This window comes from Diorhabda sublineata, chromosome 10 (assembly GCF_026230105.1).
Source record: "Diorhabda sublineata isolate icDioSubl1.1 chromosome 10, icDioSubl1.1, whole genome shotgun sequence".
Lineage (NCBI taxonomy): Eukaryota > Metazoa > Arthropoda > Insecta > Coleoptera > Chrysomelidae > Diorhabda > Diorhabda sublineata.
In genome coordinates this window covers 5,321,623-5,349,085 of record NC_079483.1, presented here as the reverse complement: position 1 = coordinate 5,349,085, position 27,463 = coordinate 5,321,623, and the positions used below count along the sequence as shown (strand labels likewise).

The following is a 27,463-nucleotide window of genomic DNA, read 5'->3' as shown; positions in this document are numbered from 1 at the left end:
TTAGTAAGCTTACAAAGACAGTTAGAAAACAATGCTAAACGTCATAATGGCCAATCTCAGCTATGACATTGAAGGCCAATTTTTCATAACCCTCAATTATTCAACTAATAGTAAAGTGTTCTTCTTGTAATCTCATAATCTTCAATTGTTTCTTTCCACTTACAAATATTCTAATTTGATCTAAGGTATCTAATTTTTCATTCCTTATTCATTTATATATTTGCTTTATGTATTTAATCCTCGATCTACCTCTTCTTCTCGTGGTAGGCAATTTCTCCTTCCATTACTTTTTTCGTTTTTCTATTTTTACTTTACTCCTGAAATATTATCATTCTACCTTAATCGTTCTTTCTTTATTTTTCTTACTCCCAATCATTCCATTTCCGGTAAAGTGTGTTTTTTTCTTTATATCTACTATTTTTCCTTTCTTTTCTGTCTGTTGCCAATTTTTTCATTTAGTCTAGGTTTTTTTCCTTACTCATATCCCATATCTTTTATTTGCTTTATTCTTTTTATTCTCGACCTACCTCTTTTTTTGTGGTAGTCACTTTCTGCTTCTATCACTTTCCTTGTAATTCTGTTTTCACTTTCTTGAAATATATTCATTCTATTTTAATCGTTCCTTCTTCATTTTTCTTAATCCCAATCGTTTATTTCTCGGTAAAGCATTTTTCTTTCCTTCTTACATCTATTATTTTTCCACTCTTTTCTGTCTCTTACTAGTTTTTTCATTTTGTCTAGGGTTTTTTCCTCTTCATACCCTCTTTTATTTGCTTTATCTCTTTAATTCTCGGTCTACCTCTTTTTCTAATGATTATCATCGGGCATCCATCACTTTATTTGTTATTCTTTCCTTCTAATCTACAGTTTTCCACTCTTTTCTGTCTCTTACTAGTTTTTTCATTTTGTCTAAGGTTTTTTCCTCTTCATACCTCGCCTATTTATGATAGTTCTTTCCTTCTTCATTATATCCATCCTACTTTAACTGTTTCTTTTTCAATTTTCTTACTCCCATCCATTCAGTTCCCGTTAAAGTGTTTTTCTTTTTTCCTTATAATCTCCCTTTTTTCCATTCATTTCTGTCTCTTGTTCATTTTTTATTTCATCTTGGGTTTTTCCTTCCTTATCCCCTATCTATTTACTCAGTTTATTCACTTTATAGTAGGGTTTCCTCTTCTTATGGTAGTCATTTTCATTTTTCTAGGTTTTTTCTTTCTCATCTTTAATCTCTTTTCTTCAGTTTCAGTTTATACTCGGTCTACCTTTTCTTTTTATGACAGTATCTTCCAGCTTCCAACATTTCTCTTTTAATTCAATTCTTAATTTCCGCTAAATATATCCATTATTCTTTAACCGTTTCTTCTTTATTTTTCTTACTCCCATTCATTCAATTCCCGTTAGAGTGTTCTACTTTTTTCCTTATAATATCCCATTCTTCTATTCTTTTTTGCCTCTTACTTTTTTTGCATTTCTTCTAGATTTTTCCTTTCTTATCCCCTCTCTCTTTTATTTGCTTCATCCATTTAATTATTTTGTTGATTATAGTTACCTTTTGCTTCCTTCACTCTTCTTATAATCCTGCTTCTACATTTCTAAAGCATATTCAAACCAATTCAGATGTTTCCTTTCATTCTTTTTAATTATCAATTCTTGGGTTTGCTATTTTTTTCATGTTCTCATTTTTACTACACTTTCTTTTCTCCGCTATGGTTAGTCGTTTTTTTTCTGTTTAATTTGATTGGTATCCGTATTGTATTGTGATTATTCATTCTTTTTTGCTCAATGTGTAATACCATGTCATTGATTTTTTTCATCTATTTTTTTATTTTTGTCTCTATATTTTCTATAATTTATCATTATATGTAGTTCCAGTATATTCCAGTGTCTCATATTTGCATAATTTGTTGGTATTTACTTATATTCATTCTAAATAATCAAACCGAGAAAAAAAAACACAAATGATTTATTTAAATTTTCATTTCAAATACGGCCCTGTCTATAGTGAAATAAATTTCAAGATTTCAACTATCATTATATCGAGCTATAGTTTTAATTTTTCTTCTTAAGGTCTCTAGTGATCGTTATACTATTAAAAAAAATAAAAATTTCTAATTTTCATTTTTTTTCAAATTTTGGACTCACCTTTTTAAATTGTTGTTCGACTGTAGTGAGTTTATTTTCAGTTTCTTCCCGTTCTTTTAGTAGTTGCTCTATATGTTGTTGTTTCTCTTTTAAAACGTCCTATCAAGTAAGTAAAAACTTAATACATAATTTAAAAATGTATACAGGGTGTTTTCAAATTCATGCGACAAAATTATTCATAAAAATTATACATATACATAAAAGGTGATGACTATAATTTATTTTTTTTTTCTAAAATTTCAAAAAATGATTCAAAATGAAGTAAGGGTTGCTAATTTTACCCCCGTATAATATAACAGGAATAAATTTCTTTAATTCCTCATTTCTTGAACCTTTTGATATATAAATGTTTTTGATTTTGGGTCTCTTCTGTTTTAAAATTAGTTTTTTTCAATGATTTTTGAAAGAAAGATAAAATTTGACGTTTCGAATTTTCTTTAAGTATTTATCAAAATATTCTGATATTATTAAAAAAAACTAATTTTAAAACAGAAGTGACCTAAAATCAAAAACATTTAGAAGCATTAATAACAGGAATATTAAATAATACCCTTTGCCAGTGCACGAAAATTACAGAATATCAAGTTTTTACCTTTACTGAAATTAAAAAAAAAACTCAATTTCAGTCAATACCTTTTAAGGGTGATATTTCGAAAAGGGAGTTTTGTTTTGTTATAGGAAAGACCCTTCTTAATTTCATACCTTCTGAATTTATGCATGAATTTAGAAACACCCTGTATTTTTATATATAATGAATATAATAGCAAAACCTCTCTTATAAATAAAATTTACAAATTAATTTCATATTATTTGAGTGTTCCACAAGGTTCAAAAATAAGAACTTTCAATTGAAATATCATTCAATTATGATCTAATTATAGTTTAATTAAATTCCAAGCTAGATTACTAAATTTTTAATAAGTATCGAATCAAAAATTAGAAAAGAAAATTCAAAAAGTGTACAAGGTAATCCCTAGGTTTATTTTGAACAAAATTCAATTCATTTTTTTTCTATTTACCAATTTTGTGTTCGTTTTATTTATATAAAATTTACTAGGAAAGTTTGTTACTAAAATGTAAGTTTTTAATTGTTTTTGTTACAGGGAGTATCCGAAAAGTTATATGAATATTCGGTAAGAGTATGATAAGTCACCCTATGACGATCATCATGAAACTCTATACATAGACTATTGATGATACGAGAAATCGATTTATCATATCCATTTTATGCGGAAACATTTACTTCCGGAGACACCGGAAGTGGCCATTATCTCAGGAGGGCAAACAGATATCGAACCATGGATAACTTTGTTCGATATATCTCATCAAGATCTATCTGTGAAAAATCAATAGAAAAAATGGAAATTTAGTAATTTTTGTAAGGTTAGGTTGATAAAAATGATGCATACTTTTTTCACAGAAACTCTTCTGCGCTTGCGTCAATCATCATGACTTTTCACACAGAAATAGATTTTGATGAGATCTATCGAACAAAATATGATAAATGGATTTCTCGTATCATCAATAGTCTATGTATTGAGTTTCATGATAGTCGAAGGATGGCTTATCATACTCTTTAATACTGAATATTTTTTTTTTAATTTGGATATTTTTAGGTTAAGTATATGTCATATGAAGTCATTTTGGGACACTTTAAGTAGTAGTTTCCTCCAAACCATGATTTATTTAGCTTGGGATTTGATAACTATCTGAAATTTTTGAAAGTATATATACATATTTTTGAATTTTGAAATTTTAAAAGAAATTCAAGAACGCACGCAGACTAAAATGGTAAGGAGACATTTATACAATAAAGAGAGAGGATACACTAAGGAAAATAACAGAAGATAAACCAGTTGCAGATATATTAAGGATAATAACCGAAAGGAAATAGACCAAAAACAAGATGGAGAGACTAGGTTAATGTGGATTTCATATTAAGAAAAGAAAAATAGAAAAAACATTTAGATTTGATTCTTCATGATAAATGGATCGACAAGACATTCCATGTAAATATCATTTTTATCTTTCTTCAAAATCCTTTCAATTTTTACCAGTATCTATTTCTTCAAACCATCACCAAGCCTACGCCGTGTTTTACAATCGGGATTTCACATGGATCTAACATCCTTTCTTACTTTGACCTACACACAAACCTGAAACTCCCTAAAATCATCTCCCAATCTTGATGTATTCAATTTTTATGTTCTTCAGCTCACTTTAACTGATCAATTCATTAGGTTTATCTTCAGCGGTTGTGATTTTTTGAGATCGCCCTGAACGTTTTTTATCGGCAAACCTCCAAAAAGACGCTTAGAAACACGAAAAAGTGACTAGAATCGTACTAATGACTGATAATGGTCGATCTACATGTTTTAGAGGTTATGAAAATTTAATAGCAAAAACGCCGTCTCAATCGGCTCATCCACCAATTTTAGACTTGCATTATAACATAACAGGACCGGCTTCATAGTCCATGCTGTGGACGAGTTCGTTAACAATATTTCGTAGATGAATGCACAAGTTAAAACTCGCAACTACCGGCTGATTTCTTTATTATTCTTAAACTTTTAATTATTTCTTCTTTTTTTTCTTATTTTTGCTTGGACTATGAAGACTTTCAATTAATGCACGAGCTTCAAACTGATTTTATCCATTTTAAAACTTACATGTCTAATCTTGCGAGAACCAATACAATTCCTATATTAACACCGAAGAAATAATTGAAAGTTAGAGAATAATAAAGATACCAGCCGGTAGTTGCCAGTTTTAGCTTGTGCATTCATTTAAAAAAATATTGTTAACGAACTCGTCTACGACATGGACGGTGAAGCAGGTACCGTTCTGTTATAATGCAAGTCTAAAATTGGCGAATAATACCTTTCATATCACATCTGATGCATGTAGAGCCTCTCTTGTATAATGTTTGGTGAATTAGTAGCAAAACAAACATTTGTTAACATAAAAACTAATCCTCAAATCACTGACAATACTATTATGTGATCCAATCAATTTCTACTGTAACACTACACGAACATTCACAATTACACTGTCTGGTCCTTCGACCCTTCCAAATATTGCCGGCTCGAAGGACCATAAAGGGTTATTGTTTAAAACAATCAGAATTCACAATTCTATAAGTTTTGTTTTTGACTCGGAGGCTACAGTGAAGAAAAAACCACGCGTATGTCTTGATGAGACTTCTCCAGTGAGACACACCTCATTTTAGGTCTGCTGGTCAATTTATCTTTAGTCTTTGGTGGTTTTCCTTGCATCAATGGTTAGAGTTAGGGGATTAACGTGTGATTCTAACCTTTGGCTTCTTCTACTATTGCAATTAGAAGGTCTTCGTGCTTCATCCGGTTTGAAACATACCAGGGAGCATCGATAATTGCTCGCAGAACCATAGGCTATATTCGATTTGCTGGCACAGTCCCACGTGAGATTGGAATGATGACAGTCTTGATTTTATTTTGTGTGATCAACAAACATGAAGATTGTTAAATAGAATTATAAGACAGTTGAAGCAAAAAGTGACATCTTTGACAGAACAATAGATGCAGCAACAGACAAGTAGTAAAAGAATTAACAAGACCTGTTTTGTATAATCTTAGCACACGCAATATATCAGATGATTTCAAGGTGGATTGCTCTGGTTCTTTAAACTTTGACAAAGAAAAGGTGTCTTTGAAAAAGTCGATAGGTATGACTTTGTTTAAAAATCAGTTTCCGATTGAATCGAAGAGGAGAAAAGTATTAAATTGAAATATTTTATCAATTTTTTTATATAAAAAAACATTTTTCATTCTATTTATTTATTTAAACAAAATATGTGAGGGAAAAAGGATGGGAGCAAAAAAATGCATCGTTTTATTTCAGCAAAGCATAAGGTAATAAGGTGAATAAACAAAAACAATGTAAGTAAATTTTATTCCAATTATAACAAATAAATAAAATTAAGTTTATTAATTTTTCACAAAAAGCACTTGTTAAATGTAAAAAATACATTTTTATAAAAATGTTAATACCATAAAATATATCGAGGTTCTGCTATTTTTGTTAAAACTCTTCAATAATTAATAAGTGGTTACCTGCAATGCTGTTCTTGTTGGTATTGGTGTCGTCGTTGATTTTGTTGGAGACTTCTAACAAAAAAATAAAAAAAATGTGACTAATTTTCAAATTTCACTCAAAATTGTTTTACAAACCGACAGAATCTAAAGGAAACGTGATAGAAAGCTCAATCAATAATAAAATAGAAAATATTTGAGGCAAAAATAAACGAGGACCTGGTTTAGAGACAATATTGGGACGGTGAAGGGTTTAATTGATCATTTGGCTGACTTTTATAGAAAATCCTTCCATAATTATGGAACAAGCCAGAAATTGGTACCGCAATAACTACCACAAAAAATATTGCAGTCATTAAAAGGAAGCCAAATTCCATAACAATGTGGACATAATAAGAAAGATAAAGATAATGAAAAATAAATACGAACGAGGTGCATATAGTAGGGAAAATATAGTTGATTAAAGACAAGGAGGATATAATACAAAAAAAATAAGATAAGCATATGACGAAATTGGTACAATGGGAAGAAAATGATTCTAGTTCAACATGGAAAAAAAAAATAAGATCAAGGTCGAGGTGAATATATAGGAGGAAAGGAAATAAAATGAAAGCGGATGAAGAGGTGGATTCAAAAAGAAATAAGACACGATAAAGGCTACAAAAGAGTTGGATACTGTAGAAACAAAATTAAAAAGGCAAGTAGCGCAGTAAATACAGTAGAAAAGAGCATAAAACGAAGATCGAGTTGAATATTGTAGGAAACAAAATAAAAGAGAAATTATGAGGTCGATATAGTAGAAATAAAATAGAATTGAGCCAATAAAAAGGTATTTATAAAAGGAAATAAAATAAGAAAAAGGGAAAGGAGAGGTGAATATTGTAGGGAAGAAAATGAAAGAGAAACTAATAGGGAACATTTTAAAGATGAGGATATAGTAGAAAAAGCATGATATCAAGGTTTAAGTCAATATAGAAGTAAAGAAAAAAAACTGAAGCCAATAACGAGGTGGATACAGTAGAAAAGAAAATAAAACACAAACGACGAGGATATAGTAGAAAAAAAAACATAAGATCTTGTCCTAGTGATTATAGGAGGTAAGAAAATAAACTTAAAGCCAATGACAAGGTGGATTTAAAAGGAAATAAAAAATGGAAAAGGGTAAAGACGAGGTGAACATAGTAGGAGAGATAATAAAAGGGAAAAAAATAAAGGAATGATAAGGTGCATGTATTAGAAAAGGACATAAGTTCAAGGTCGAAATGAATACAGGAAGAAGGAAAATGAAATTAAAACCCACGAAGAAATGGATTTAGAAGCTTTTAAAATAAGATAAAGGGCAAATACGAGTTAAATAAATTGAGACAAATGATAAAAAACAAATTATGAGGTGGTTATAGTAGAATAGAACATAATATCAAGGTCGAAGAGAATATAGGAGGAGAGAAAATGGGATTAAAATCAATAAAAAGGTATATTTAGAAGAAGATAAATGGCAAGAAAGAGGTGAAGATAGTAGGAAAGATAATAAACGATAAAAAAGAAATAAGGGGAGTGAATGTGAATATTGTATGAAAGAGAATATAAGACAAATGATGAGGTGCATGTAGTAAAAAATGAAATTAAAATCAATTAAAAAGGAAATGGAATAATATAAAGACCAATGACGAGATAAATATAGTAGGAAAGGTAATAAATAATAAAAAAATAAATGATAAGGTGGATAAAGTAATAAAAACATAATATTAGAGTCGAAGTGGATACAGGAGGAGAGAAAATGAAAATAAAATCAATGAAAAGGTGCATTTAGAAGGAAATAAAATAAATATAAAAAATAAATATCGAAGGTGAATGTGAATATTGTACAAAAGAAAATGTAAGACAAATGATGAGTTGTATATAATGAAAAAAAAAGTTTAAGGTCGAAATGAATATAGAAGGTAAGGAAATAAAATCAAAATCAATTAAAAGTGGATTTAGAAGGATATGAAAGAAAATATTTGATTACTAGAAAAGAAAATAAGGTCAATGTCGCCAATTACAAAGTTGATGTAGAAGAAAATAAGATAAAGGTCAAGAATGAAGTAAAAATAGTACGAAGGAAAAGAAGATAATGGCCAGGTATGAGGTATATGGATAGATATATATTATAGAAATAGAATATAAAATAAAAAAAATGTAATTGGAGTGATTCAAGTGCCTACAGAGTCAATATTTTAATTTAATTTTCCAAGACCATTGGTGATATTTATAATGTACATAATATTTACTATAAATATACAAACACTTTCTGGTCTTACGAGTTGGTTAATATCCGGCTCGAAGGACCAGGAAGTGTTGATTTAATGGTAATAAACAATTTATCCAGTATATAAAGATATTTTTTACTTGAGCTTTCCTTTGTAATGACTTTCGTGGTTTTTATAAATCCTGCCGGAATGTAATATTTGTGAAAATGATATTTTTATCTAGCTACGCAACAGCACAAACAACCAACGCATGCGTAAAAAATAAAAGACACAACAAAACGACATAAAAAAAATATTAAATAAAAAAAAAATCTTACGAATTAGTAATAGAAATATACAATGCTAATACAAACCATGTTATATTAGAAAATGTTTTTAGGTTAAATAACAAGAATTTCCGTTTAGTTTTCTAATTTTCAGTTCATATTACAAATTAGTTACAATAAACACACAGGTTGGTTCGTGTCGAAACTGTTTTTTATTTAAAATAAATTGTGACAGCTAAATGTATACTTTGAATTAACAATATTTAATATAAAAAGGAGTAAAAATTTACTGAAAATTGTGAAATTATTATAAAATATCGTTTTGGTTTGGTCAACACTTGCCGTACCTTTGGAGTTAACGAAGACATTCCAAGTCTTACCCTTCTGGCAGTTGAAGCTGCGCTAGTTGTAGATACATTCGATAATAAAGATTCTTTAGAATTGACGCGTCTTAAGCCTCTCGGCGGTAAACCAGTACCACCGTGAACTTGACACGAGTTCGGTTTTATTTTAGAAGGAGACTTGCTCACTTTACTAACAGGAGCGAACAGGCCGAAATTTGGAAGACACTCGAAATATCTAAAATGTAAAAAAATATAATTAGAAACAGTTAAACGTTATTTTTTTCATTTTATGTGGGTATAGGCAAACTAAAATATAAATAAAAGGTTATACCGAGGACCTAGAAATTCAGAACAAGCAATGGCAAAGATAAATGAGGAAGAGGAACACACAGAACTAAGAATTAGCCTGGAAATTAAAGCTTTTAAAAAAAAATTGTAAATGTTGTTAAGCTGGAAGCACAAATAAGAAATTTGTGTAGATTAATTTCACTTCAAATTATTAGAAAAATTTTAAAAAATTTAGAAAATTATTAAACAGTCAATGAGAATTATTATTCATTTGTTTTTGATAATTTTGTTCCTTTTTATTATCTTGTAATTGGTAAGAAATAAAAATTTTGAATTTGGCAGTTATTATTAACTTATATATATTAACTTTACACACCCTGTAAACATAGCTATCAAAACGACAGTGCTGTCATTAAAAAAACAAATAAATGATGAATTTTTATCTTTAAACAGTGTCACTCTGAATAAATTATTGTGAGAAAGAAATTCTGATCGAAAATAGCTTGCATTTGAAGAACAAATCAATTTAGCATTTGAACTACTTAATTTGTTCCACATTGCAGATTCCCTCTCTAAGTGAGGATTTTTAATAAAACTGAGCATTTGAACTACTGAATTTCAAAATTGGTTAATTCCCTTACAAGGCATATTATGTACTTATAGTACTTATCTACAGTGCTTCAAAAAAGTATTGCATCAATTTTTTAAACATTTTTTACAAGATTGGGAATTTGAACTACTGAGTTTAAAAGAATTTCAATGGAGTTTAGAAAATTATTAAACAGTCAATGAGAATAATTATTTATTTGTTTTCGATAATTTTGTTATTTTTTATTATTTTGTAATTGGTAAGGAATAAAAATTTTATATTTGACAGTTATGTTCAACTTTACACATCCTCTAAAAATAACAGTGCTGTCATTTATAAAACAAATAAATGATGAATTTTTATCTTTTCACAGTGTCACTCTGTATAAATTATTGTAGGAAACAAATTCGGATCGAAAATAGTTTGCAACTGAAAAAAAACAATTGGGCATTTGAACTACTCAATTTATTCCTCATTGCAGACTCCCTCTTTAAGCCAAAATATTTTATCGAACTGAGCATTTGAACTACTTAATTTATTCCTCATTGCCGACTCCCTTCGTAAGCGAGGATTTTTAATAAAACTGAGCATTTGAACTACTGAATTTCAAAATTAGTTAACTCCCTTACAGTATTACATAAATTTTGTAAACGTTTTTTACTAAAATGGTTATTTGAACTAATGAGTTCATTCCACCATCTACAGGACAATATAAAAGCATTGGAAAAGAAGTTTGATTGGGGTAAAATAATTTACTGGGACAAACTGAAGGGGTTGTGTGTACGGATTTGGGGTCTTGTATACACTGCGACCCAAAGGATCTCTTGCTGCGATACTGGAAAACCCAGTGTTTACATCTGATCAATTAATCCCACTCCTTTTAAAAAGTCTAGATAGTGCGATGATTGTAGTAGCCAGATTTCTTCGTCTTCTGTTTCATACCCTTCCGGGTGAAGTGCTCTAGAGTTTCGTCCTCTGTGCAACAAAACCTGCACGATAGGACTCCTGATAGTATGCGTGATTTGTTGATACATTCAGCAGATCTTCTCTGGTTATAGTTTCTCAGAAGAGTAGGTGTTGAAACAGGCAAAGACACTCCTGGGAAGCTAAAACCAGAGAAGAACTGCTAAATGTTTCAACAACTTACGAAAACTAACAGGAGCTGAAGATTGTACACTTAGCAGATAATGCAGCGCGCAGATTCTGTTACATAGAGGACGAATCATCATCTATTCACTTTTTTCGAAAGGTGAGACACTACAAAACTCCAAAGCACTACACCTGGTAGCGTATGAGATAGAAAACGAAAAACTCTGGTACAGCTATCCTACATTCTGGACTTTCTAAAAGGAGTGGGATTAATTGATTAGCTGTAAACGCTGGGTTCTCCAATATCGCGGCAAGAAAAGGGAACTTAATAGATCCTTTGGGTCAAGGTGTACACAATAACCTAGGAGTTTTTGAATTTTGTATCCATAATTATACATCACCTATAGAAAAAAAATAGTCAATTTTACCTTTTGCCATTGACGGAACCATCATTTTTACCTCTGGGATCATCCAATTCAACACCTACCCAATCTCCTGGTGCAAATTCAGTAGCACCCATATACCTAACAGTACCTACTTTGGAACCTTGGCTGCTCTTTATTATAACACGATCGCCAATTTTATAATCTATAGCATGGGAAGCAGCAGACGTTATACTAATACTAGATCCATCTAAAACGAGATATTCTGTTGATTATTTACAGTTTTGATACTATAAATACGGTTAGTGAATATACTATTTGGATAAAGGATGTTAAATCTGATGAACCTCAAGCGTTTATGGAATGGTGTCCTTCGGGATCCAAAGTATCAATCTCAAATTTCTCGTTAAATTGAAAAAAACTCCGACTGAGTGCTATAAATTGTTGCAAGAGGCCTACGGGGGACAATTCTCTTTCTCGGCCGCGTGTTTTTGAGTGGTGTAAGCGCTTTATTGAAGGCCGTGGGAGCCAATCAAAATTCAATGTTTATCGTTCGACATTAACGGTATCATGATGACTGAATGGGTTTCAGAGGATCAGACTTACTATTTGTCAGTTTTGGCAACACTGCTAGAACGAGTTGGTAAAAAAACGCCCCGATTTTGCACCAGGACAACGTACCAGCCCATAACGCGTTACCTATGAAGTAGTATTTGGCCATTAAACATACTCTAGTGCTCGAACACCCGCCGTACTCACCAGATTTGGCGCCGTGCGATTTTTTTTTTGGTTTCCGAAGATAAAATCTGCTTTGAAATGGACACGATTTGAGTCGATGGAAGCGGTAAAGCAAAAAATGGCAGAGCTATTAACGGCCCTTGCCAAAGAAGACTTCCAGCACTGCTTCGATCAATGAAAAAAACGTATGGAGAAGAATTAGATATGGAAAACGAAAAAAACTTCATTCTGAATGGTAAAATATAGTAGAGTGGTTAATTAACTTCGAAATTATGGAAAATAGAGGATAACACAATGAGCCATTTATTTTTTTGCATATAAGATCAATAATCAATATTGTAAACTGTAATTTTAATTGTTAATATTGTCATTTTGCTCTTCAAATAACGTATTTTTTTAAAAAGTGGATTTTGTGGCAGTTAATTAGATAATGTCAACAACTAACTTCATCATCTATCTCCGTATTTAAGAAAATTACGCAACAGACAAATCAATCTCCGCAGTAAGATAATACGATGCCGTCCCTGTACTATACCTGATCGCTTTATTACTTCAGCGATGCGGCGCTCGCCCCTCTAATGCGACATTTTATTTGTGGTATATAATTTTGCCAATGATTTGGACCAATAAAGATACGGCGCCGCGTTTTGCCCGGAGTGTTCACGTGCTGATCACGAACTGATCATTGTTTCGGTTTATTATCTCTCTTTGATAAATAAACTTTCGAACTGTAGTAAAGAACTTTGGAGCCGTGTACATTGATTTTTGTGTTACAATATTAAGAGGATGAGTGGATTTTAGAGTTTTAGGTTTTTAAACTTGACTAAATTTCTTTACTTGTTATATTCCCTTCTGAAGAAAGCAATGAATAAAAGTTGAAAATGCACCTACAATATAATTTCTTTCCTCCATGTGAGCTAGCACAAATCTAGGTCGAAGTTGCCCGCACCTAACTCAATTATTATTACAAGAACAGGAAAAATGATTAAAAAAACTTACACAACGAGACGGGGGATCTTAAAGCACCTTGTGTACTGCCTGTTGGCGAAATGGCATATCTAGTATTTTGTACAGGTGAAGGTGTATGAGCAGGACTGACACCTTCTAGAGGTTCTCTCGTTAGACGAGTTAGCCTCGAGAAAACACCTTTCTTAGGTTCGCATTGAAAATATCTAATTCCTCCAACAGATCCATCATTTTTACCTATAACAAAATAGAACTAAATACTTGTGCAGACCTCGAGCCGCTCCTTCTATTGATATATTTAATAAAATTATTAATTTTCGTATTTACTACTTACCGATAGGTTCTTCCAAAGCTATACCGGCCCATTCTCCTGGAGCGAATTGAGTTTCTCCGATAAAAGCAATATGACCGGGTTTAGTACCAGAAACCCAAACCTTTTGGCCTATTATAAAACTGTCTGTGTCTTCTGTTAAAACGGCACTAGAATCTGTTATAAATCATTCGATTGTTTAAATAAATTCTATTACAAAACCATTTTTTATCAATTTAAAAGTAATACCATAAACCTCTGTTTCCCATTGGATTTTAGTTAATGAAAATGGAATGGAATTTGAAAATATTATTAATCTTATTTATATTGTTATTAGTGAATTTATTATAAGATGTGGTTTCCAGAAAGAACAACATGGATTACGAAAAAGCTTTTGCAGTTAGAGTTGACAACGAACTTACAAACGCCCAACCCTTAGAGGTGTTATGCAGGGATGTGTTCTCTTCCCACTCCTACTTAACCTTCATTATTCGATATCTTTCAAGAAGCTCTCGAAGGGTCAACAATATACGATATGCCGATGACAGAGCCCAGTTTAGCTTCAGTCTCTGGAGACGATAACTTGGTTATCGAAACGCGCGTCAGACAGTGTAATTTCGACTGTTGGTGTATTCAGTGTGAATATCGCCAAGGATTCCAGAAATTCCAACTTAGACTTAGCTCAATATACAGAGATAACATGAATGACCTCAAAAAGTTCCTGGACATAGTTGGACTACACAGTCGGCTTATGGGAATCGATATAAACATAAAAAATACAAAATTCTTAGTAATCACAAACTAGATGAGTTCCAGAATGTAAAACTATCATACAATAGCGAAGAAATTGAACGGGTAACAAAGTTAGGAACTTGGTTATATGAAGACTGGTCATCAGACTTAGAGATACAAAAAAAACAAGGAGAGGAATTCGTGGGATTCAGAAACGTTTTTAAATATCGACTTTCACCTCGACTTCTGAATAAGATTCACGTATGGAAGGCTGGAGCCTGAAAGTTAACACCGTGAACAGATTGGAGGCATTTGAGATGCGGATCCACCAAAGAATTTTGAGAGAAAGTAAAACCAACGAAGAAATTCTGATAAGAATAGAAATAGAACGTGAATTTCTGAAAACATGTGATGGGAGCGAGAGGTACCATTGGCTGCAACTTTTGATACAAGAAAAGATAGAGAGAAGAATAGGAATAGGCATAAAGATGATGTCGTGGCTCTACAAAAAGGATAAAATGTCAGAAATGATCTTAAACATCCATTAATGGATAGCAGACGAAGAAGATCGTTAATTCATAATATTCCTCTTGTTTCGAAAACACATTGGTGGATATTCTGCACTCCCTAATATGTAAGAAGGCGAATGAAAACCATTTATTAATAAATGTTGTTAATTTGAAATAATTTTTCTTGTTAAACCCGTACATTTTATTACATAACAATAAATACAGTTCTGTATAATAATTAGTGAATATAATGACTCCTAAACAAACTGTCACATATTTCTCATAAAATAAACGACAAAAAAAACATATCAAATGAAGAAAATAGTATTTTCAGCATTTATAAACATAGAAAAAGCATTTAACAAATTATCCAAGATAGGGAGAGAGTAAGAAATGTCCTTAAAGAAAGATATGTTAAAAATAAACATTTCAGACCAGAGGAAAGATATATTTATGTGTTTTATGAAATACGAAAAAGCTTTTGACAGAGTGCAACACCATAAATTTGTTCAAATACTGAAAAGACTTTACATAGACCAGAAAGATATACGCTGTATTAAAAACTTATATTAGAACCAATCAGCTGCAGTTAAAGTTAACAGGGAACTTAAAAAGGTCCTGAAAATACTTCGAGACGTCCACTTTCCACTCCTGTTTAATCTTTATTCAGAATTTAACCTTCGAGAAGTATCAAAGTTAACATCCAAAGGCTCCTGGACATAGTTTGAATACCCAATCGGCTTATGGCAATCAATATAAACATAAAAAAAGACAAAGACAACAGGACGACAACAATGGAGAAGCTCGCACATGATTTTATTAATTATACAGGGTGTCCCACGACGAATAAAAACTATCTGTATATGGCAAAATCATTATAGTAAAATCATGAAAATTTCTACGTTTGGGTTTTCGGATACGATCAACCTTAAATCGACTGTAACTTTGTTATTTTCAATGGAACACCCTGTATATTAATACGTTATACATAAATTTAGCGTAGATTTGAAATATGTATTAATATACAGGGTGTTTCATTTAAAATAACAAAGTTACAGAAAATATTTTAATTGAAAAGATCGTAGAAATTTTCATGATTTTAATACAAGTATTTTGCCATATACAGATAGTTTTAACTCGCCGTGGGACACCCTGTATACATAGATGAAATTATTGAGAAAATCTACTAATGCAGCAAATTACAAAATGGACTTATAAACATAGAAAAACTAAAAATAGAGAAGTTTCATATAAAAGTATAGGAAGACACAAAGATATTTAAAAGGGACATTACTATGAGAGAAAAATTAGAGATATAACCAGTATAAAGACATGTAGAATTATGGGAACATCCATTATGAATAGAAAACAAAAATAATATAGGAAGCATAGATAACAAAAACAAACGAAAGCCTAAATCAAATGAAATAAAGCACAAGTTAAAGAAGAAAGGATTTGTGAAAAATAAACATTTCGAGATTACAAAATATTAAATAAAATATCTGAAAAATCGAGTGGATCCAATTCGAGAATAGATAATACTAGGAAACCTCAAATTATAACATAAAACCTGCTGCAAAATCTAAACATAGAGCACAGATGCTTGATCATCATCATCAATCAATAAATATTTTTATATTAATTAAACTATTCCAAACTTTTACTTGAATAGGATAAAAAACTTGTAATATTCCTCCAGAAGTGATTTTATCTTAATCAAATACAGACAAATTTGAATGTTGACTGTTCTATATAGAGTTAACTTTACCTCAGCAAAGACAGAGTTTTTAGAAACATTTGTTTCCATTTTCCTAAGAAATTAATTTTATTATTTCTTTTAGTTGCAAGTACAATCATTAGTCGATAAAACGATTTTCGAAAACGAAATAATTTTATAGTTACCGTATTTTGAAAGTTGCAGTTTTGTGTCAGCAATGTGGACGTGTTAAGCGTAAAATTAAGAGTCGTAGTTTTAAATAACATGCATTATACCAAATTCGAGAAAACAGAGCAATAAATCACTTTTTATCTACTACAAAAGTACCATCATACGTTTTATAATGTCCATTATTCACTAGTGCATAATAGTTTAATATACTGCATGGGTTTACACTTGAGGTTATCATAGTATTATTATTACTAGGATGTTCTTAGATGTACCTAGTCCAACGAAAACAAAACACAAAAATTTTGGGCAATATCCTTTTAGCTCCATATCCACGTGGCGTGTTGCTAATGGGTGTCTTCATCTTTCTTCCTCCACTCTATGGACGCGCGTCCTGCAGGAGACGCGATCAAATTTCCCAGCATGTAAATTTCTACTGAAAATTCAGAAGTCTTGGCACTGATCTGGCTGAAATTTTCCGGAACCGTTCATTGATTATTTACTCAATTATATCTACACTTGGTCTGGGGCGCCGCGAATGTGGCAAATTGTTCATCATTTCTGGGCATTTTCGGAAATAGATTTTTGGAAAGGCACTAATTCTTCACACAAGTTCACGAGGTTACGCGGTGCCGGCTGTTCTGAACGATTCGTAACAGACCAGTCTAACATCTACGACATTTTTTTGTAAAATTTAGGTTTATATTTGAACCACCCTCGTAGTTACTACGGAGCTAATTGAATTGCGTTTGAGAAACAGATCATATTGTCACATAGTGTGAACTTTTCATTATTTTTCTGAAATTTTTTAAATTTCGATTTATTACTCTTTTTCTCGATGAACAGGCCACCAGCTTGATTTTAATAAAAAGTTAGTATCACTTAAGTCACTATGCTAAATTTTACCTGAATGACGGCTAAGTCCTGCTTCACTTAAACGAAGCGGATGTTGATCCCAAATAGCGTCTAACGAAGAGGAAGTGCTACCAACTAAACAAGCAACATATAGTGTCGAAGCCAATTACGGATGGAATAAAATTATTTGTGTATTTATTTTAGTGAATTAGCCAAAAAACAAAACGCAATGGGTACGTCAACTGTCAAATTTAATTTTATACCAATACGTGAAAACTACTGTTGTAAGACTATGTTTTGAAATCATAAATTTCTCTAATAGAGGGCGACAGTTACGCGAGTTTGGAATCTAATAAAGGTGACAGTGACAGGTGACAGTTAATTAATCAGAGGATGTTGCCTAATCTTTATTTTTATAATTCTAAAAGCTTTTTAAATATCCCTATCGACAGGATACGATATTTTGTATCATATTATGAATTTTTTTAGTTTATCATAAATGGGTTTTCATTTAAAATAAAAAATGGAATTATACAATATGGTATAGAATTCGAGATAATTTTAAACAACAATTTTCCTTCAAAAATTTTTATTGTTATCGCATACGCCGAATTTTATCGTTAAGACTGGTACACCCTGTAGTAAAGAGCGACTATAAATCCACTTAGTCATCAAACAGTACCTGCGATGTCAGCCACTAGCTGATTACTAGCCCAACCCAACGTAACTTCCCAACGGAACCACGTTACACCATTCTCCATCTAAATAACTTAAAATCGGCAACGTCGCACTCCCTACCAATTGATTTATACATTTTATGACTATGGCTTTTTAATGTCTTGCACATGGGTCTGATGATAGACCCGTCGTGCTCTACCTGATGTTAACAAAGGCCGATGTCTACTGAGAAACCGATCAGGCGCTTTGGCAAGAACCTTTTTGTCATTAGACAAGCTGTGAGGTTTGTCCAAGTGTTTGAACCACGCTCGTGTGAGTACTGGGAGCCGGAGTTTCATCCTCCTCCGTGCGCCAATGGCATTCCGGATCGTCCATGGTGTGAAGATTGCATCTTAGATGACCGTGTCCAGTTAAAAGTCAGTTCGCGCTTATTCAATTTAAACAGTTGTTAGGTAAAAGAGACTGGAAGTCCATCTATGTGGTTCTTCGCTTCTTTCATGCCAGGTGTCCATCCATCTCAGTCGAGCCCGCCTTGCAAGCGCGTGGGAACATTTTCAGTTACACCAAGAATGAGTTTTGGGCCCATTGGTGAGTGACCGGGCACTCAGGCAAGCCATCACTCACCAGATTTTCTACGTCTTTCTTGTACATCAGTATTAACTTAGTGCACACCCTTTCGGCCGTTATGGCTTGTAAGGCAGCTCTGCTATTTGAGAACATTGAGATTACTGTGTTCTTGTGGCGTCGATTGAGTATCAAGCGTCCAAATTCTACCACAATGAAGACCTCGGCTTAGAAGACGGTAGTAAGTTTCCCAAGCAAAAAAGGACTCGCTTATATGGCGGTGTCCTCCGTATGAGACTGCTGTGACCAAGCAATTCATCCTGAATCCGTCTGTGTCCAAGGCTCTATTTTCTAGCGGGATGTAAGACACCAGTCGACTCCTCTATCGCACTCACGTGTGCCTTCAAGTCCTCATTATTAACGGTCGTAGGCGCCATTTGGTCTCTGCCCGTCAAATTGATTGGACATTCACCCACGGCCTGCGACCAGTTTTATGCATAGCCAGTTGGTCCAGCCTGTATGCTGTCCTCGTGGATTCGAATTGTATCACTAGATCCAAAGGTAGGACTTCAAGAGCCGTAGTAGTGGTCGTAAGCATGGACTCAGTGATATTGGTACACCCGGGGCATTGGACTCTCGTACTGGGCCACCATGCGATGACCCCGAAGGGTCAAGGTAGGCTTGTCCTTTGTTTAATGTCTTGTAATACTAACTGAGACGGTTAGTTGAGTACAGTGTTGCCAATCGGACGAATTTGATAGCCGCGGTTCTTATTTTCGTTTTTTTAAGAACCATGACCGTGCCAAATGCTCTAGTCATCAAGATCGAGAGTATTTGGCGGATTAGGGAAAATTTCATATTAAAATAATTAAAACTTTCAAATGCGGTTTGCCCTGTTAAGCTTTTAGATTATTAATGTAGATTATTAGAATTTATTTTAGCTGGGAGCTTTGAAAAATAAATTACGAACTATAAGAAGTGTATTGATATCAAAATTATACGTGTTGCGGTGTTTTTTTTTAAATAATTTTCTATAATAACGACAAAAATTATTTTATTCCATTTGTGGTTTCCATACTGTGCAAAGCAAACACAAAAACGTACATGCTGTGCGCTCGCAAACTCAAATAATACAAAAAGCGGTGTAGACATATACATTCTGTCAATATAAAGCAAAAAATTTTATACAGGGTGATTCATAAATAATAGACCAAATTCTAACTATATATTCAATTTTATCATTAACAACGGGCCTAAATCGGCCCCTTTGTGAAAATTAAAAATCGTTATTGGAACAATTTTTTGGAAAAATGACATGAAAATTTGTTTAGAACCGATTTTAGTATTTACGAGGAGAATTTTGGAATAAACTTAAGTTAATTCGTAAATATCGTTATATGTATTGATAAATGAATTTACAAATTCACTACAAGATCGTTGTTTCAATTTATATAAAGAAAAAACATTTTGAAAACAAATGATGACTAATAGATTTTCTTATGACTGAATGTGAAAATAGATACTACCGTATCTACCCGGTATAGTATTATCATAAAACCAAGTTAGTTTAGCGTTTTACGAGGTCTGGTTCCGACTGGGTGCTATACATTGTTGCAAGAGACCTATGGGGACAATTCTCTATCTCGAGCGCGTTATTTTTGAGTGGTGTAAGCGTTTTAGTGAGGGTCGAGAGAGCCCAGGTAGCCCTGTGACTCCGGAAACACTGACCAAAATCAACCAAATTGTGCGTGCATATCGTCGATGAGCACGAACGGTTAGAAAAATTCTACACATGACAAAAGTCTGTTCGAAGTTGGTACCCAAAAATCTGCCTTCTGGCCAAAAGCTCTTGCGTCAACGGGTCTGATCAGATTTCCTTGATAAGTTGAAAGAAGTAAAAAAAATCTGCTTTGAAAGGGACCCGATTTGAGTCGATGGAAGCGATAGAGCAAAAAACGGCAGAGTTCCTAAAAGCGCTCACCAAAGAAGACTTCCAGCACTGCTTCGATCAATGGGAAAAACGTATGGAAAGGTGTGTGGCTAGGGGAAGGGAGTATACTGAAGGGGAGCATTCGTATATAGAATAATAAAACCATTTTTCGTAACCAGTCTCGTTATTTAATAGCCACACCTCGTATAGATTATAGAATTCATTTATTGAGGTCCCAGATGAGTTCCTACTTCCGGTTTTACCAATAATTGTTTCAATTGACTTCCGGTTTAGCTTCTTGACTTGGATTTATGAATTAAATAAATATTTGTAATTTGGGGGGGCTTACTTTTAGGACATGGGGGTGGCTAAAGAGAAGAGAAACGTACAGTAAGAAAAAAGTCGAAATTAATTGTTGTTCGCTGTTAGGTAGTCCGAAGAACAAATCAAATTTCTATTTAGGTTAGGTTTACTATATCTTAGGTTAGGTTATCGATAATTCGGAAAAAATATATTCTATAAAATGTAATATGTTTTTATAATCAAAACGAACTACCGTTTCGTGTAAATCACAAATTCAGTTCAAAAAGCCGAACCGGAAGTCAACAAATCCAGCCAAACCAGAAGTACTGAAATATTTCTAAACTAAATAGTGTGTCATTATGTCGAAATTTCAAATCAACATCCTCGTAGTCCTTTCGTAATTCACTAAATATCATACTTACGCCAGTACGTGTCGATGAAAATATCATTTTCACATTCTGAACGTACAATTACAATGAATCACCCTGTATAAGTTTCATTTATTCTACATCAAAAATTATCGATCCAAAAAATTTACACATAAAGTGATTATCGATTTAGATTTTGTTTGTCGCTTAAATTTTATTACAAATGACCCCTTTCAATCCCCATGAAAATTGGGTTTTGGCTAATGAAACTTGGCACAATGATAGTTTGAAGTAAGTTGATAAATCTCAATTGGTACGAAACCTCCCAGCTCCCTCAAAAGTATCCCCGAACTGCCGGAATGAAATCTACATTATCGGCAACTACGCTTGATTTGTACCTGACCAGTGGTTCGCAGTGGAAAGTGAAGATGGCGCCAAATAGCGTTTGCTGAGGAATGTTTAACTACATTAACCAAATAGTTGTGCTCTTTGACGTTGTTTTCGGTTCAGGTCTCTACTCGTTTGTTATACCACTCTAATGAATTAATGTAATAACGTCGAAACCAGTCAGTAGTTACAATCCTCCCCTTGCAATTGCGAGACACTGGGGATGTTGTTAACGACGAAAAGGTCGATGACCATCACGCTTTTAAAGACAAATTCTTAACGCGGACGGTCACCAGCAAATCAGCGTTTCACTCGCGTAAAGTTTGAAGTGGAATGTGTAGGTTCTCTCCCTCTCGCAGCCATGAGCAGTTCATCAGCAATATAGATTCAGCAAATCAATTCATTCCGTTGTACGCGAGTTTCTTAACTTTTATTGTCTTCATTGTAAATAAATAAAGGCACAAAACAGCCCTTAACAAGAAGAAATGAAAGAAATGATGTAAAACCAGATGGCTATTAGTAAAACCCCATAGAGTGGCCGGCTAAAGACAACAGTTTTTGGGGGCTGAGGGAGTTTAAGTTTCGTGGCCATTAAGGGTGTTTCACACTATCATTGTGCCAAGTTTCAGAAAAACTTGCCGATACCCAATTTCCACAAATATTGAGCGGGGTCGTTTTGAACGAATTTGATTGAATAGATAATAATTAGATATAAGACTTACGTGAAGAATATCTATTACGATTGCCGCCATTAAAAGTATTCACGCCAACATTATCATCATCCTCATTGTCTTCTACTACATCTATTACATGCAAATAAAAATTTAAAAAAAAAAAAAGAAAAACAAACAACAAAAACGTGCTAGATACTCAATGCTTTCTTGTTTTTCAGAATATGTTTAAAACATATTAATAAAAAGATAATGAAAGCAATCAAAACGTAACAGATTTATTAAAAATGTAAGTTGGCAACGTTGCAAACGCGAAAGTCTCGAATCATAATAACGATAAAGAACGTGCGATAATAAAAGTTGGAATCAAATCAATTTTGTCGGATCTAATCGTACTAGTTAAGGAGGAACTCGCGGTTTTCCCAAACCGACTTGAAAATCATCACCAGGGCCAACTAAAATCCACCGTATTTCGTTTTAAACTTGATAGTTACCTCAAACCTAAAGAGGCTCTCTGTCTCAACAGCTTTCCCGCAAGGCGGGCTCGGCGGGGATGGATGAAGACGCCTGGAATGAGACAAGCGAAGGCCCATTTAGTCCAGCTCCAGCTAAACAGGCGCGAAATCAGACTAGTTACCGGATTTCTAACCGGATACTGCCATATAAGACGTCACCTTCATACCACGTTATCTGTGAGTGCCTTAAACACCTGGGAAAACCCCACCATCAAAGTGTTCAAGCCAAAGCGCCTGATCGGCTTTTCAAAGGACATCGGACTTTGGTGACGTCAAGTGGGGCACGACGGGCCTTTCTGAATGCCTATGTGCTCAACGGCTTCACAGCCGCCCACACCTACGCTTACTCGCCTGATCTGGTACTGTGTGACTATTTCTTATTTCCTCTCACGAAAAGAGGCATAAAAGGTCACCGATTCCGCACTAAAGAGGTTCAGAAAACATGAGATGTAAGCCATTTCTACAGTGGGCTAATATATTAATTGTAATGGAGAGTACGAGTGTTTTGTTTAAAGAGTTTCCTATCTTGATGAAAAAGTCAGCAGTTATCAATATAAGTTGGGAACTATATTCCCGCATGCTTTAAGTGTTTCTCACAAAAATTCCAGCCATTTTGGGCGTTTAGTTTGTTTTTGGCAATCGTATAAGTTAGTCGTTGTGAAGATTTTTCTGAAAATGGAACAAATTGAGTTTTGAGCGGTCATTAAATAGTAATATCATCGAAAAAGTTTACGAAATGGTACTGGACGATTGATGGATTAAGGTTAGAATTATAGAAGAGGCTATCGGCATATCAAAACAACATATTTGCCCTATATTGACTGAAGAATCAGGCATGCGTTGGGTGCCGCGTTTGTACCAACAACAGTCCTTATTGGCGCGGTTTTAGAAATTTTTTGCGTGCATTCAACACTGTAGATAAAACCTACATCCACCTCTACACTTTTGAAGCGATAAAACAATCAAGATGGTGGATGGCAAAGGGCAAGCCTGCTCTGAAAAAGGCAAAAACGGTTTCATCTATCGGAAAAGTGATGGCGACTGTTGTGTTTATCGATTATCTTCAAAAAAGTGTAGAAAGTGATTTACCATCAGGACAACACCACCTTCTCACATATCAGTGATCGCCACTGCTAAAATTCACGAATTGCATTTCGAATTGGTTGACCAACCATAGTATTCACCACATCTGACCCAACGTGACTTTTTGCTGTTTCCTAACTTTAATATTTCACCTAGAGGATAGATATTTTCATCAGGCGCGGACATTATGGCATACATATACGTCTAAAGGTGTAGATTATATTGAAAATAAAAAAATTATTATGCTGAGTTAAGAAACTTTTAGGCAACCCTTGTATTTTGAAGGGGTTAACGTTTTGTGAAGAGATTCTAATAAAATATTAGATTTTATTTAATTCCGGTTATTTTTGGGTCTTCTCCCGTATATAAATTTTGTAATTAAGTTAAAAATAAAAAAAAATCGATAAGATTCAGATTTTTCATAGAAAGATTCATCACCTGTATATTTTAAAGGTACTTTTGAAATTATTGCGAAAATTATTGAATTAAGAAATCATTATATACGTACCGGTTAATCGATGATGTCTTCCGAAATTATCATTTATCCTTTTAAGAGAATCATCGCAACTGTCTAAAACAACAACCCAATTTGAATAAAACCGATTGTATTATAGACCAGGGTAGTTTATTTTTGAAACCCCAAAAAACTAATTTAAGGGAAATATGAGGTCGGAAAATGAAATGGGGTGGGTTTTTAAGGGTAAAACTACAACTCCATTGTAAAATAAGTTGTAGATAATAAAGATGTACAACTTGTATCTGCACTTTTTATACATAACCTCAAATTATATGTGAATAATTGAAGTAACCAAGTTTTTGGTTTTTTATTTTTATCGTCAAAAAAATCGGCTGTATCTAAAAGTCGGTAGAATATTTACTTATTGATCGTGTCAAAAATATATATTACTATGGTAATATTTTCTCAGAAAATGCAAAAAAATCGAAAAACGTGTAAAATTTTAATAAGCAGTTGATAAATGGATGTACGAGTACTCTTCCGATTCAAATAAAGTGTGCTATGGATAGAAAAACCTACAAATAGTGAAAATACCTGAGGGAACATATGCTAATGATACGAGGATGGTCCTAGAAGTACCTGGCCCAACAAATAAAATATATTTATTTTTCAACGTAATATTCTTTCAGCTCCATACACTTTTTCCCACGAGGTTCAATGAGTTCGATCGTCAAGCTTCTCAAACCTTCATTGTTAGAAAATATTTGTGCACCAAGACATTTTCCCCAAGTCTGGAAACAGAAAATAATCCGAGGGAGCTAAATCTGGCGAATAGTGAGCATGAAGTAGCAATTCAAACTTTAAAATTCATTAATTTTGGCCCTTGCAATAACGGATGTGTGAACTGGTGGATTGTCTTGATAAAATGAGACTTTCTTCTTAGTAAAATGCGGCAGTTTTTGGTTGATTTCTTAGCTCAAACGTTGCAATAAGTTCGCATAATACACGCCGTTCATAATTTTTCCTTTTTCAAGATATTCAATGAAAATTATCCCACGAGTAATCCAAAAACCGACGCCATGACCTCGTCTGCAGATGGAACGGTTTTTGCTTTCTTTGGAGTCGGTTCTTCCATTGTTATGATTGTTGTTTTGTTTCAGATGTAAAGTGATGGACCCACGTTTCATCCATGGTTATGAAACAGTTTTATTTCTGTGTAATTTCTCCAAACAATCGATGGTAACATCTGCGCGACGCTGTTTTTGAACAAACGCGGCACCTTCTTGCGCAGAGCTTTTTTCAGTTAATATGCGATGTATCACACTTTTTGAAATGTCTACTATGTCTACAAGCTCACGCACTATCAACCGACGTTCATCCAGTACCGCTTCGTGGATTTCCCTCAACATTTCTGGAGTCCTCACCTCGTTAGAGGTCGACCACTGCTGCTGGTCTCCGTAGATCGTACGGTCTCATCTAAACTCCGCTACCCAATATGTTACTAATGATAACGAAGGAACAGTCTCACTACGAGTAGAATCTAGTTCAACTTCTATATTGGTTGCACTAATGCCTTTCAAATAAAACGTTCATTATTTATGGCTACCAAACAACGTTGCGTCTTCAAACTTCGAACGTATGATGTATGGATTGTGGTATTTTTCAAGCAACTACCGTCATCTATAGGTCATATTAGGTACTTCTGGGATCGTTTTACAGGAAATATCCAAGATCTACAGAAAAAGTTTGAGGTTTGGAACAATCCATTAAAGCACTTTGGTATGAAGATAAATGAAGAAGAGACTGCAGTAATGGCACTCAAAGATCTAACAATGAACATATATAAATAAAAGGACATAGGATTAAGACGGTGAGCAGAAATTGCCAAGAGAATTAAAAATAACTGCATGATAAACAAAAGAGAACTCTCAAGAAATACAAAGCTAAATGTTTATAAAGGAATTTACCGACCAATATTAACCTACGGCTGCGAAACATGGACGCTCACTGATAGACAAAAAAGTACATAGCAAGTTTGGTGTTTCATTTGTATCGTTAACACCGATGGCTTCGGAAGCTCCATCTTTCACGCCTACCAAGACAAGATTGAACGTTGTAGACAGTTCGCCGGGACTGGAACTGGGAGAAACGAAGCTAAGCCACACGCCAGTCTCGCCAAATCCAGCGTAACAGCGTTCCTAACATCCGCATCCTTAATTTTATGAACCACCCTCGTATGTAGCTTCCATATGTTGGTCAAGGAGTACTAAAATTGGGTGCAAACGGTGACATGTCTCAACAGCACTATAACTGAAATCACAACTCGGGAGTATGCGTTTGGGTGAAATCTTTTAAACGCAAGTATTTAATCACCGAGCGACACTAACCATTTTGATCTTGAGATATGACTCTATCGAATTCAGAACACTGCATTAATTGCTGCGAACAAATTGTTAGATTTGGATCTTCTTCAGTCCTTCCAGACTACAGCTTCTTCAGTGCGCACTATTCGCCGTCTCATGTTATCAGAAAGGGTAAACTTGTTGTATATTATAAAATGGGGTCGATAAATTAAAAGATCGGAACCATTATTTTGATATACAATTTGCAAAAGTTGCTCTGGTTTGGGTAGTAAGATCAAATCCGTGAGCGAATTGGCTAATTTCTGGAATGGCCCTGGTATAGAAAACCATTTCCTCTGTAGGGCTGGGATTATAGTGGGTTTTAGGTTATGGTGTGTACGCCTATTATCGCGTGAGGGTTCAAAAAAACTGAGTTTTTGTGGCGAAAAAAGTTTCGACGAGACAAATAGCTTTTCGGAGACTTTGAGGCGGGTACAGCTGCGGCCATCTGGCCGGTGAACGGATTCATCAGACTTACAAGAAAACTGCGGGGGTCTTGTTAAATCAGTTGTAGAATGAAGCAATATTGCAGTTTTAAAAATCACACGTTGTGTAGGACAAATATTGAAATAATTTATTCAAGAGCATATGTAAACAATAATAAAACGAATGAAACATTAAAACTTGTCCCGGTAACAAAAATTATTATTGATATCTACGTCAGAGGATATAAATAAATCTTCGAAAGGA

At 33.6% G+C, this 27,463-nt stretch overlaps 1 protein-coding gene across 8 annotated transcripts in view; it reads right to left on the bottom strand.

Moving 5' to 3' along the window:
• Positions 1 to 27,463, bottom strand: part of LOC130449891 (CAP-Gly domain-containing linker protein 2) — a 69,974-nt gene that overhangs the window by 8,589 nt on the left and 33,922 nt on the right. For 2 of the 8 annotated variants that reach the window (XM_056787948.1, XM_056787951.1), the window contains 9 exons: positions 24,423 to 24,485; positions 22,368 to 22,448; positions 17,467 to 17,550; positions 13,459 to 13,611; positions 13,158 to 13,361; positions 11,466 to 11,670; positions 9,075 to 9,306; positions 6,234 to 6,287; positions 2,143 to 2,241 (listed from right to left, as the gene is read on the bottom strand). In XM_056787948.1, the coding sequence (XP_056643926.1) occupies positions 2,143 to 2,241; positions 6,234 to 6,287; positions 9,075 to 9,306; positions 11,466 to 11,670; positions 13,158 to 13,361; positions 13,459 to 13,611; positions 17,467 to 17,550; positions 22,368 to 22,448; positions 24,423 to 24,485 (1,175 nt within the window). The remainder of the gene's footprint in view (positions 1 to 2,142; positions 2,242 to 6,233; positions 6,288 to 9,074; positions 9,307 to 11,465; positions 11,671 to 13,157; positions 13,362 to 13,458; positions 13,612 to 17,466; positions 17,551 to 22,367; positions 22,449 to 24,422; positions 24,486 to 27,463) is intronic. The other 6 variants (XM_056787950.1, XM_056787955.1, XM_056787949.1 and 3 more) reach the window with 5 other exon arrangements.